We start from the raw sequence: 14499 nt of genomic DNA, 5'->3' as shown, positions 1-14499 counted from the left end.
GCGATAAAACAGTTATAATATGTAGTGCTCGTGTGTTACCAGGATATATCAGAGCTAGGGGTACATCTCGTTATTTTTCTCTTCACATATCTGTCTCGGCCTACCGGCCTCGACGATATGTGCAGAGAAAAATACCCTCGATGTACCCCTAGCTCTGATATATCCTGGTAACACACTCTCACACATACTATAACTATTACATAAATTAGTAATCTAACAGCTCGCAAACTAATTATGAACAGAATCATCAAATTAGGCGAGTTGACCCTGTGTTACGAGTGACGAGCTTAACTTTTATATGACGTCACATCATTATGACGTCATTCTTTATGTCATACATTTATGACGTCACCGCTGAATCATAAGCTAATTGAATCGCTCGTAGAGATCAGAACGTGTTTTATGGACCTACACATTTATAAGTCAGTATGACTTTTTATTAGCAGAGCTACCGGCGCCGCAAAGCGGCGCCGACAGCGTCGCATTACGGTTAGACGTGTGAAAAAGAAAATGAATAAAACTGTGTACAGACATTACTATCGAGTTGAAAATTCGTGGTAAGTTTTTGGAATCGGTGTTGTTCGGGTTTCTTCCAGTACGCAATGCTCATAGTAATTAATCAGTAAGACGTCAATAGACGCTTGTTGTTTACAGTTGACAAAAGCGTTTCGCTTACTGCTTTGAACGTTGAATAAAAATGTAAATTAGCGCCTGATAATAAGAATTTAGTGCTAAATACATTTTCTACGAAGAAAGAAAGGTAAAATACAATATTTTCAATGTGAAACGATTTTCGTCACGCTGCCGCAACTGAAGTTTATTATATATATACTGGGTATACCAATTACCGGGATATACATATTACCGTGAATGTCCTGTTTTAATACTTAACATGAAAATTGCTTTACAATTTTTCTCTCATTATTTATGCTCAATGTGCTTAGATCTTTAGCAAAACTATTTTTGTAAATTGGAGTGTCTTTCTTTTTATTTCACACTGATCCCAGAAATTAAGGAATTTAGCTAAGTGACTGCTCATTATGGTTAAACTTTGCAATTTTTCACCACAAATTTTCAATGAAGTTGCTTACTTCTGCCATATCTTTTTCATATTTAGTTTGGCCCATTGTAAAATAGAAATGCTTTCTTTGTCTTAGTTCAATTTAACAACTGCTTTAGACTGAAAGTTGAAATTCACGGTAATAGGTATATGCCAGAAAATACTAAAATTCCCCACCTCTGTTCTTTGAATGACAATAGTGGAACTTTTACCTGGTGTTTTGACGATTTTTTTCCCAAAAGTCTAAAGCTAAAATATAAATTAATCAAACAGAATAAAATTTATCCTTTCATAAAATCATTTTGTTATAAATAGAGTCCACTGAATATAAGACTCCCGGTAATTGGTATACCCAGTATACTTATATTTGTGGTGATGACGTCATACTTCCACACTGGTGCATTGGTTAGCGAGGTCGCGTTGAAATCCACAGGTCGGGAGTTCGATCCTCACCAGAAGCGTCTTTTTTTTTTTTTAATTTCTTTTTTATTTCAGTTTTTTTTTATTTTATTTATTATGGGTTTTGAAAGTATTGTAAAAACAATAAAGTCATTCATGTGATATTTAACAAGTGTTTTGTTAGTGATGTCAGATTCCAATGTAGTACTGTCTGTAGCCTACAGTAGTCAGTAGATAAAACTTTTTTTTTAAAAAAAAAAAAAAAAAGGTTTTTGGATCAAAATTTACAGGCATTGAACTGTGAAAAGCACAAAATGCTCTTCTCCCTGTTAACATATATTTCATCCACAAGCTTAAAAATCACTGACCAGAGTTTATTACAAAAAAAAAAACTATTGACTATGAATTATCAATAAACATCAAAAAGGCTCCTACTAGTAACTACCATTCCTAATCTGTATCAGTTGTGCTAAAAGATTAACCATAAAAATGTTAACTTCGCAGTTCAGTAAATAAAACAGAAGTTTTCGAGAATTTCGGCAAAAAAGTGATTTTCTCTGGGTAAAATTCTCATCATTTACATGTACAAAGCTAGTCTTTTGGTTTTTAAACAGCTTTGTACATGTAAATGATTTTCATTCTCCCATACCAGAGGTCTATCATAGCAGTATTTTGCCTTAAAGTTGGACACATTATTCTTTCTAAAAAGAACTGTAACTTTCTTTAGATTTAATCTTAATGCATTCTAAGACATTCATTCAGAAATCAGGAATTATCATTAATTCATGAAAATTTTAATAGATCTTAAAGAACATAAACTTCCTAAAACGGATCCATAATTCCAGGTCATTCCAGCAGCACTCCTTTAATTTTCAAGGGGCACTGGTGATTTTTCAAGGGAGCTCTGCCTTCTAGGTAGCACCTAAGTTCATATTATATTTATGTTTTTGAAATGCTGTTTTCAACCGTTTGGCCCTGAAATAATTCGTATGTAATGGAACTGAAGTAGAATCTCTTATGTTACAATCATAGGGGGTGAAATGTAACAGCCAACCATATTTTATCGTAGATTCATGTATAGGCGATTTCACTATATGTTTATATAGCAATTGCTGCGGATCGTGTTAGAATAAGCTGTCTAATATGCCTGACAATATTTTAAGAAAAATATGTATTAAAACTTTTGTTAGTTTTAAAATATTTGGAACAAAGTTCAAATTTTAAACTGAATATTGAAATTATGATAAACATAATCCTGATTCAAAGACAATTATTTTGATACTAAATTTGGTTATGAAAGTCAAAATTTTTGACATACTGTGTTTTCATTGACTAATAATTGTATTCATATATTATGACACATTACATAATATAAATATGTATGAAAAAGGAAGCGTCATAATATATCCATCAATAACCCAACAACATCGAAAATCTAATGACCCTGTTTCAAACTTTGAAAAACCTGGTTACACAGACAGCAAGAAAAATCACTGTCTTTGTTTATACATATAGGATCCGGACATACACTAATGTAGAAATTATAACGCTGTTATGAGCACTACTCACCCCATGTGGTTTTGGGACGATCTGTGTATGAAAAGAATTGGAACCACTGTCTTACCCTTGCATGATCGTAAGAGGCGATTAATAGGGTCTTAACACTTGGTTTTGCTGTAAGTCTCTAGCAGGTATACAAATTTTGATTCCATCCCTCATGTTTTTATTTCGGTGTAAATGAGATGTGAAATCAAAATTTGTAGTCCTGTTTGGCGCCATATAACCTATACTGTGTTAGTGCGCCATAAAACCCAAATCAAATCAAAATTTACTACTCAATAATATGCTATTATTTACATTAACATCTGAAAGTAATTAACATATTTATCATATAATTATCTATAAAACAGTTGTTGAAATGAAAATTGCCTTTTAGAGTAATTCTGATAATAAAACAACAAAAAACATAGTTATATACTGGCATATAGGACAAAAATATCGGATGTGGGGGGTGGGGGAGCAAATGTCCATTCCAAAACTAAGCAATTTGGGGCAAATGTCCTATCTGCCATTTCAACTGGGGCAAATGACCAGTAGTTCATTTTTCATTTGGGGCAAATGTCCTACAAATATACATATATGTCTAGAAAAAAGTATTTGAAGAAATAATGAAATTAGAGACTGTACAATAAAATATCTGCCACACACACTCAATTACACATACTAGTAAAATAAACCAACAGGAATATAAGCATCAGTTTATCATAATGCTATAATATTTTTAGACATGATATATTGTAATTACCATAAGCTACAACAAGGTTATACATAATGTAAAATTTCCTTTGATATTCTTTTTGTTTTGATATACATGTAGTATGAATTTACCTTGTATCAGTAGGGCAGATGTTCCGTGACCCTATTTACTTGGAAGTATTTTAACACCTAAAGACTTGATATATCACTCTATGTGCAGAAAGCTTGTTGCTTTGAAAATAACATTACATTTATATGCCTAGACTGAATGTTTAAACAGAAGTTAGTAGACCTATACAAAATGTACTATTTAGCGTATACAAGTGGGCCTTCACACAAATTCAATTCAAAACTTTTGTAAGTTACTGTAAAGTAACTATTTTAAAGTAAAAATAAGATGATATTCAATAAAAATCACTCTTAGTATTAAATATAAAATTTATGAACATTCTGAGAACTGAGTTTTAAACTATTTCACAGCCTCTGTGTACCAGTCTGGAAAAAAATTGTGTTCCGAGTCCACTAGCGGTTGACTGCACCGGACTGGTTGCCTTGGGGACCAACTTAGTATATGAACTATTCTGAAAGAGACCAAACACATATGTAATTCTTAAAACATGTCTTTGAAACATGAATCGAAGTATATAATACAAAGACCGTTAACAGAAAATGAATGACAAAATTATTGCAGACTCCTTCTACTATCAGGACAGCGAAACAGACTTACAAAGGACGAGCTAGATTAGGACAGAACAGAACAGAAACGATCTTATTCATTCAGGAATTTGAAATAATTGAATGAGTTCAATAAAATGCATGTATACCTTGGTTCAAATTCGTATTGTGTTTGATGGAGTGTGTATGAACTAAAGCAAAGTATACAAATCTCTCATTTCGATAGAAAGCAAGTTAATTCAGTGCAAGCTAAAACAAAGCGATGCGTGATTTTTATCAATTTGATTTAATCCTAGACCTGTGTAATGGTGCACCAATCGGTCTACACCTTTCTTTGGAATATCCCTAACTGAAGCAAAAATTAAGATTTTTAAAAAGACACATTGCAGTTACACTCACTCTCTAAATATAAACGAAGAACTGTAATGGATCTCCTGCTACCCCCAACACATATACATATTTGCAAGCCTTCCATTGAAGAGAAGTACGGCAAGCATTTAATAACGACACAAGTAGTTCAACAAAATAAATTAAAAAAACAGAACGGTCGTATATTGGCTTCGTCTATCATTTCTGTAAATTTATTAATCGAATATTGAAGAAAATCATCTATATATCTAGCAACTTTAAACAACCTACTTGTGGTCATCCGTTTTTATGTTGGATTTGATAGACGACAGAAGCTGGTCCAAGAAGTTAAAGCACACGTTTGGTTTCCATGGATTCTGTAAACTCTGAAATGCAGTATGATAATTTTTATTACATGAACTGAGTCTACGATTTTATAAATTAAAAACACTGCACATGTGGAATTATTGACAATTGGTCCGTCCCAATCTGCTAAAAGAAAAATTTATGCAGTAAGTACCCACAATTATTTACTGTAGTTGGCATTGTCTAATTGCAAAGTAAATTATGATGAAAAATTCTGTATGTCGACTATTCTTTTTGCGTGATGTGGCGTTTTGGAAAGGGTGTTAGTGAGTACTTGTTGCATACACTGCCGAAAATTTTTAGTCAATTAATTGGATCATAGAGTTATTATTACCTCTGCTGCAAGGCTTGGCAGTTCTTGTGTATTGTAGAATTCCAGTCTGTGTACTATTCCGTTACCGCCCCTAAAGCCACAGACTATTTCTTGCACGCCCATGATATAGCTCTGTGCCCACCATTTCATTAACTTGAACCTAAATAAAAAAAAAACATCCAAAATTTTCAGCTGTATCGCCGAACATGTAGTTATTATATTTCGAAAATGTAGACTTCCGTTTTATTTTTAATGTGTTTTTTGTTTGGTGCGTGAAATATAGAAAATCATGCAAGACGTTTAGCTTTTATTGTGAATACGATATACATATAGTGTTGCATTTGAGTTGCTGTTAAATTTTCCTGGTTTTGGGTGTATACAATGAACCCTTATTTTTATCAGACATACCGATTACGTGCATCAGTTCTTTTTCCTACTAGTTCGAAATTGACAGACGACAGTTTTTATTTTTGCATCAAAAATGTGTCTTACTTGAAAGCAATTACATAAGTGAAGTTATTTTTCTCTATAACTAAACGATGGAAAATTCCGAAACCGATATGGCAGATGAGAAAAATTAATACGTATTCACTGACTTGATAAATAAAAAATTGAAAAATCTAAATACTAGTAAATGTAGAATGTAGATAGAATGATCAAAAATGGAACACAAAATGAACAAGAGCTGTCTCACTATTAGTAACAAATGCCCCTAAAGCGTGCTCAAGAATACTACATTCGTCCGCGCAAAATACGCCATAATAGTTTAAGTATGAATCGTTCTGTGACCTTGACCTGAGTGCCCGAAGCGAGACACACTTTCTCGATATGGTTAACATTTGTGTCAAATTATTTTCAAATCCCTCGATAAATGGCACAGTTATGGAGCAGACAAGAAACAGACCATGTTAACCTTTGACTTCTAAATGTGGCCTTGACCTTAGAGCTAGGGTTCTGGGTCTTGCGCATAACACGTCATCTCAATATAGGGAACATTTTTGCCAAGTAATTTTAAAATCCCTTCATCGATGGCAGAGTTATGGACCAGACAAGAATCAGACCGTGTTAACATTTGACCTTTAAGTGTGACCTTGACCTTGGAGCTAGGGGTCTGGATCTTGTGTATGACATATTGTCCTACTGTGGTAAAGATTTAAGGTATTAGATCACTAATAGTAATGTTTACAAAATGGCCTTGCTTGGTATATTCTGAAAGGTAATCATGTTTGCACTATTGTGTTATTTTTAAACAACTTTTACCGTGTCGTTTGTTTTTTTATAAATTTTGTATAACTTATGGTATCTCCTCAAGCTCAAGTAGAGACAAATTTCAAAGTGATAGCCACTATCCAAAACGTTTGCAGAGAACTCATTTTACCATTAATTTTGATAAAAGAAACATCAAACTATTGGTAAATTTAATGAGACAGAATTCATACTAAAATAACCTTAGGACAGACGTAAAACCTACCTAAATTTCTTTCACAATATATAATCTAAGAGTGAAAGCAAAATAGAGAACTTTCACCGCGTGTAACTCAATATTTTTAAATCTTTAACTCTACCCCTTCGCTTATAAGATTCATCCTTTTCCATTTTTTTTACAAGAAATCGATAATAAGTCTTGAAAGAAGTAAAAACTTACTAGAAAAAAAGGCAAACAAGTTTGGTCCCCTCCCCAACCCCCACCCCACCCCCCAAGAATTGCAGTAAAAGTAGGATTATGGTAAGAATTGAAATCCATTTAAGGATGGGAGAGTTACAGCCCGAACAAGAATTTACCGGACGTACGGACGCACTCACGCATGCATGCACGGACGGACGGACGGATAGTACGATTTTAATATGCACACCTCATCTTCTTTGCATAAAAATGATAGGAAAACAAAAATGAATACATTTTTGACGACTCGTAGTAGGGCATTTTGAGTCCATATGACAAGGAGAGAAATACATGTCCTGCATGAACGTATTTTTGTGGGTCCTGGCTACCCTTTGAGGCCGAAATCGGGTACTTGGGAAGCTAGGTAGATGTATATTGTCTTCAAATCTTTGCTATCTAAGAGTCGTGTAAGGTATGTCTATATTTTCACGCCATATGGGCCATAAAATTTCGTTACTTTTAAGAGTGAACACCGCCCCGTCATCAAATGTTAAGGTCTTGATCACCAATGTCACGTATGCTATATCAGTCACATAATAGTTATGTGATAACTTCCTGTATACTACTTTTACAAAGTGCTGCGTTCCCTAAGAATTTATGATAAATGTCATTCAAATCGGAGAAAAATACATACAACAGCTATTTGAATTTTGAACAAAAAGTCCTTTGACAGATAAAGTGAAAGAAAATATGACGTATAAGTTTTATATTTGTTTTGTGAGAAACCTAGTCCTGACAATGATTGTTCTTTTCTGACGCAAATAAGATCTCCTGTAAGATATGGTTAATAACATATCTATCTTTTACCAAAACATTCTGTACAATAAATTGTTTGGTCAAAATTGTCTTCATTGTAGCAAATCAACGCGTCATATTATGAGGATTTTATGTCGGTTTACTAAATGATAATTAGTCTTTTTGCCACACATAAAGAGCCCACAGTTATTTAAGGTAGTTCTGCACGTTTGGATCAAAATTTTTTCTACAATGTAGAATATGATTAAACTCTGATTTTCCAAAAATTTCAGTATATACCCAGACAATTCAACAAATAAAAAAGATAGGGTTTTGTGCTTGACTTTTTGCTACACTGATTTGAAAAATTTGGACCTCACGCAATATTTCATAATTGAAGTCTATGGGAAAATCGCGAATAGATTTTTTTCTACAATATAGATTTTGATGAAACTTCTTACAGTTGTAAATAAACACATGGTCTATAACTTGGTGTAATAAAATGTATAGGTCTGTGTGCTTATTTTTGAGATATTTGACCATGATTAAAGTGAACCGGACATTTCATGCTTATTTTAAGACATTATTTTGATTATTTTAACGTGTCATATGTTTTAATAACATATTTTGACTTTAGAAATAAAGCAACAGTGCCATTCTAATAAATTTACTCACAGATTTCAATTAATTCGTAAAAATGATTTTCATTTCCTTACGCCGAATCCTGGCTTTATTCTACTTTTTCCGGATAAAAGACGTACGCCATCACTTCCGGTTTATCAAACGTGCAGAACTACCTTAAATCAAAACATCCGGTGAAATATTATGACAATAAACAGAGGTGTAAATCCGTCTATACGATCCCCGGGGGCTACATAAGGACCTAAGCTTGGTCAGAACCCATACATATACGTATACTTTGGTATTTATTGAGATGAAATTTCGCCATAATATACAACACACTCCTGGCACTAATAGCCTTAGTTAATACCAATATAAATGTCCATTTTATTTTGGTATCTCATATCTGCAAACCTCTTAAACTTGTTTTCGTGTCTTGGGCGTGTGATTTCGCTATTTGTTTTGAATTCCACGTAGTAGCTACCTTTTTCTTCTTCAACATTTAGAGCGTCTACTTCACCGGAAAACACTGAAAAAAATAAGTATACATTTTCAGAGCTATTTGTTCCATACATTATACTGAACAAGTAAACCACGGTAACGTCCTTTCCAAATAAAGTATATTTATATGATTATATTGTACACAAAATAACTAGAAGAAAGTATGGAAAAATTCATTCGTACATGGAAGTTAAAATGTTACATACATAAGGAACTATGTCTTTGGAATTTGACTTGATATTATGGTCTCTGGTTAGTTTAATATATACGAGGGGCGTTCAATAAATACCCGGAAAAGTTCTCTCAATTCTTCATGTATCATCAAAAATAAATGAAAATGCTACAAAATGTAGACTAGGGAATACTGAGCTGATATGTCAAAATTAGACTGCCTTTGGATAAATAATAAGTACATGCGAGTCCCCATGGCAACGTCATGTGACGTCATCCGGCCCAATTTTGTCTCTTTTTCTATTTTACATGCGCTAAAACATTACTTGCCACTTACCTATTTTTCAAGCTACCTTTTCTTAAATTGGGTGAATATTGATATGAAAAGTAAGCGTTACGCCAATAACGTCAAATTATAAATGTGACATCATTAAAATATTTGGCAGGCATATTGAGTTTGTCGTCGCTTGAAAATCAGTGTTGAACGGAGATGTGAGATAACATTTAGAATTTACTAAAGGTAATTGCATTGCAGCAATGTCAAATTAATTCAGAATAATGGGATATTGTTTAAATTCTAACAACCTTTTTTGAAGTTCAATGCAATAACTTCATTTGCTTCAGAGAATTTTAAAGAAATCAACAACTTTGCCACACATTTTGTAAATAAAAAGTGGGGATAATTTTGTCAAACTTTGAGGATGAGTTATATAACTTGATATGTAAATTAACGTTATGAACTTCAAGTTTTTTTTGTGGAGTTTCAATTACTTGCATGAATACGTTAGGAGATGTCAATTTTTGAACATTTTCAAAGTGGAAAAGGAGACAGTACTGTCCAAACTGAAGTCAGAGTCATGTAACCTGGTAAAAATGACTCACACACACAAACACGTGCATGCACGCACGCACTGAGTCTGGAGGCTGAATCACTAAAATAAGCTCATCCAGGTTATATATTTTTCATCTAGGCATTCTTTGAATATAGCAAAATTGAAATGCAAAATAGGAACTGAAATAAATAGTAATATTGCACACAATTTTTACAGCACTGTTTCTGCTCTAAAGCTTACCTAGTGAATGATTGTTCAGTTGTGCTTCAACAACAGTGTAGAATGCTTCACAGTTATTGTATTGTGCGTCTGGATCCGGTACTCCATCTTTGGAATCTTTAAACAGAAGATATATGATTCTTACATGGTTCATACACATTCTTTCAGACAAAATTCCCTGACATTTCCCTGACTTTTCCCTGACATGAAAGCATTTTTCCCTGACTTTTTGGTTCGGTACGATACAAACCAAGTCACCTAGTATGACTTTTGTTATCTTAAAATGTGCACATTTAGTGGTTCAATTTTAAATGAAAAATAGAATGTTGGCCTCCACCACCCCTACAGCCAACCCTTACCTCCTTTTTTGACAAACATTTACATTGTTTAATATTTTGTTTGTTTATTCCAAATCAACTGGATATGGAGCTGGTGATTATACAAAACACATTGGCAAGCAAAATGACATGAATTATCATACATTAAAAAGTAATCAAATACACTGTTTCAAACAAACAAATGTTTTTATGTTATGACCAATAGACAATAAAGCAATTACTTTTGGAAACCTGAACATATTAGCCAAATCGAACTGTTTTTATTGGAGCCTTGTATGTTTATACAAATGTATAGTAATGGCTATGTGTAATGGACACTATACAGGAGAGAAGGGGATCGAATCATTAGATATAGCCATCACCAGATTTGCTCAGGAGGTAAGGGTTGCAAATCACGTTATTCATTGTGGTCTGTCGTACTCCATTTGGAATCTTTAAACAATATTATGAATTTTTAAGACTAAGCTGAAATAATTTGACGACGTCATTTTGGTTATATTTTCTATTAAAGAAGTTTCACTATCGTATTTAAGATTAATATATATATATGTAATATATGTTTGAAACTAGAATCCAAGCTCTATTTCATTTGTATAGCTTTAGTAATCAAAAATGTCCTTGCTTTTTTATGGCCTAAAAACCTAACACAAAAATTTCCTGTGTTGTAACGGGAAATTCCATGCATCTACGATAAAACAGACGATGAAAAAAAAAACATGTTCTGACGCTCATGAAATTTCGTGAAATGATCGTCATGCACACGGAATATTATTTTTGTACTTATTTCGGTATTATAGATTATCTGACTATTTTATTTCAAGTCAAAATGTACATATATTTTCATGTAGTACAATGTCCAATTACTTGCAAAGAGGATAACTGAAACAAACTTCAAATTTCCAAACTTGTCAATTTAACAGGTAACCAAGTTCCGTTGTTTTGTAAAACAGATTTAAAAATATTTATTTTTTTGCAGCTATTGAAAGCTGTATGTTTTAAAAAACTAATTCAATGTATCACAAAGTTATTACATTTTTTCCGTGTCCGAGTAAAATGTCCCATAGCGTACGTTGTTACGCTGACGTAAGAATTTCTCTAAAAGCGCTGTTGACAAACCGGCTCTTTTATTTTGCGAAAGGGCAGAATTCTGTCGAAATCACTTTACTTTAATAAGAAATCACATAAATACAACTGATAAAATGTATTCCAGATACATGTTAATGAATATATTAAGTTCATGAAATGCCAGAATTCCAAGAAGACCGGATCCTACGTGTTAGAAAATGACGAAACAGACGCTTGGAGAGCTAACTGGAAGTCCAAAACAAATGTTATCAAGAGCAAATACTATGAGAACTCCAGCACTACCGCTAAAAATTAAAATACATATTAATCAAAGAACATTTTGCGCTCATGCCTTTGTCGTCCGTAGTCTTTATAATTGCAACTTCTTCAAGAACGCACATATTGTTAAATATTTCCGAAGATGACTATCATAAAATTTTAGAAATACTTAAGAAACTTGAATTGTAAAGATATGTTCAGAATTATAATGATCCTGTCATTTGATCTACAAAAATACTGTACATGTATATTTTGTTTTAATTTTTTTTTTTGTACTCGTTGACATACAAACATGATGTTATGATATGTATTTAGACAAAATTTATAAACTTATAAGCTCGGAAAATATTTTAATGTAAAAATATGAAAATTAGAAATGAAATAAGAAAGATTTATGTATTTTTTTTTTTTGTCGTTTATATACTTTTTGAAAACTTTCATGGAAAACAGAAAACATGTAATAAAAACGTTATATGATTTTCAGAACAAGTAAATGCTTGAGTTATTTCCAAGCGTCAAATGTAAGAAAATATTACGCTTTTTAGCTCCAACTTATGACTATGTTTTGCAAGTGTTGTTTTAAGTGTATATCAGACAGTGCTACGTTATAGAGCAATTGTGATCTGTTATCATTATTATTATGTATAATTTTCATGATCAAAAGTAAGCTCTACTTTACACAAATACATTTGTCACGTCCTATTTGTACATGTAGAACTTAGTAACAGCATAAAAGGATCCGACTCCGACAATGCTAATTTCATGGCGGTGAGACATTCTACGAACATCTAAAATCAGACCTGCTGTTAGATATTGTTCAAACTTCCAACCCCAGCAACACATTTCCCTTCCATTCCATTTTGCTTCGTCCTTTTTTCTCTGTTCAGTCTCAATATCGTCCATATAATAAGTCCCGTTATAAAGTGTCACAGCTATGAGCCAGTCTTCCTTTTTTTCGTATGGTGTACGCATTATTTTTGCCAGTAATCCTCGCCGACAAACAAAATCTGTGTCAAGGTTTCTAGAAATGTAAAGTTTTGAAAGTACAGTACTATAAAAACAGTTGAGCCGCTCCAACGCAATCCACTTCTTTATAGTCACACCACTAGTGAACTTAGAAAAAGCCTTTGATACAAATAAAAATTTGAGATATATCGTTTTAATAGCAGTAATGGGTAATGTTTTAAATTTGTAGAATTACAGAAAAAAAGTATGAAATTTTCTCAAGTTCGACTTTCTACTTTTCCCAGTAATAACCATATTATATTATGTAAATCAAGACAAGAAACAAATGGAAACAATACATTTCTCCTATCTCGTACCTTGTTTTTCTGTCAGGTGTAATATCACATGGCACACTAGTTTCTGAACCATCCTCGTTAGAAACCTTCATTTTACTTAGCTTCATTTGAACACCATTTAGTTCTTGGTCACTCTGTTCGTCCAAGTGTTGTTGGCTCTGATAATTTGTACAAGTTTTAAATTTCTTTCCCATATTGGCTGTGTTAAGAACAACGTATTTAGGACGCACAAAGCATAAGAAATATTCTTTGAAGAATTAAAAAAAAATCATACTGTAGAAAAATAATAGAGAAAAAAAAAACCCATCTCGTCAACATGAAAAGACACGCTAATGTTTAAGCACACAATAAATTAAAAAGTACACTGCATTATGGGACTAAACTAAGCTTCTATGTTTGAACAACAGAAAACAAATACAAGGACTGGGGTCACGTGCGAAGACTCTACCATGAATACTGACTGTCACTTGGAAAGTAAAAAAGTTTGGTGTTATGTGTAAGTGTCTTACGTCTGGACTTAAATCCATTAAGTTAAATCATATTATTTATATTCAAACACTAGTTTTAATAAAAAAAATTGTCAACAAAACTGTCGTTACATCTTTATAGTTTTTACTCCCGTGAGAAATACCCGAGTTTAAGAAATACATTAATTATAATTCTAGTATGTTTTATATATATAATATAGATCAAAAATAATATTAACATCTTGAATTGCGAAAAGAAGGCTGACACACTGTGTGGTGTGTGTGTGTGTGTGTGTGTGTGTCGATGGTGCTACATGTAGTGCTGTGATTGTTATGTTTACACAAAAAATAGATTGCTGTCATTATGTAATCCCATCAATGTATAGATATGATTCGATTAAAGAATAAACTTACCGTTGATACTTCAATTTGCGAACAACTTATCGTGTATTTCACTGCTTTATCATTCAACATCCCCATTTTAAAATAATAGATTATATATAGTTGTCCCTTGAAAAATCGAAATCACTATTCCCTGAATTCAGATACGTTATTACTTGGCGAATCATTCTATCATATATTATATCCCTGCTGATATACGAACATCCAGGTTTTTATTATATTTGACCGATTATCATAGTAGGTTGTCCCCTGAAAACTATCCGATAATCAATATTGGTTTCCCTACTGATATTACTTTGAGCAATAGATTATATAGGGAATTTATTTTCAATGATTTATTTCAAATATGTCTTTTGGCTTGTGAATGTTTTACCAGATATGACAGTAAACTTCAATTTCTTCTCTTCAATTCAATGTGAAAATATTTATTCTAACTGAACATCTTCTTGCTTCCAATTTTGTTTTAAAAGAATCGCCATCGCTTATA

The 14499-nt window shown here is 32.7% G+C and overlaps 1 protein-coding gene across 1 annotated transcript; it reads right to left on the bottom strand.

Annotated features, from left to right (window-relative positions):
- Positions 1–433: 433 nt before the first annotated feature.
- On the bottom strand, positions 434–13490 carry LOC123563694 (decapping and exoribonuclease protein-like). The gene is made up of 7 exons (XM_053534852.1): positions 13165–13490; positions 12643–12863; positions 10182–10277; positions 8851–8965; positions 5439–5577; positions 5030–5124; positions 434–4296 (listed from the first exon to the last, which is right to left on the bottom strand). Exons 1-7 carry the CDS (start codon positions 13335–13337, stop codon positions 4185–4187), a joined length of 951 nt encoding a protein of 316 aa, XP_053390827.1. The 5' UTR covers positions 13338–13490; the 3' UTR covers positions 434–4184.
- Positions 13491–14499: the final 1009 nt, after the last annotated feature.

This window comes from Mercenaria mercenaria, chromosome 2 (genome assembly GCF_021730395.1).
Source record: "Mercenaria mercenaria strain notata chromosome 2, MADL_Memer_1, whole genome shotgun sequence".
NCBI lineage: Eukaryota > Metazoa > Mollusca > Bivalvia > Venerida > Veneridae > Mercenaria > Mercenaria mercenaria.
The sequence above is the reverse complement of the archived record's forward strand: the minus strand, read 5'-3'. Positions and strand labels throughout refer to the sequence as shown.

Coding starts and splice junctions, on each gene's coding strand:
- LOC123563694 (XM_053534852.1), bottom strand. CDS start 13,337: ATGGGAAAGAAATTTAAAACTTGTACAAATTATCAGAGCCAACAACAC. Junction 10,278..12,642: donor TGAACAATATCTAACAGCAG/GTCTGATTTTAG, acceptor TTCTGTTTAAAG/ATTCCAAAGATGGAGTACCG. Junction 4,297..5,029: donor ATAAAAACGGATGACCACAA/GTAGGTTGTTTA, acceptor GGTCTCTTTCAG/AATAGTTCATATACTAAGTT.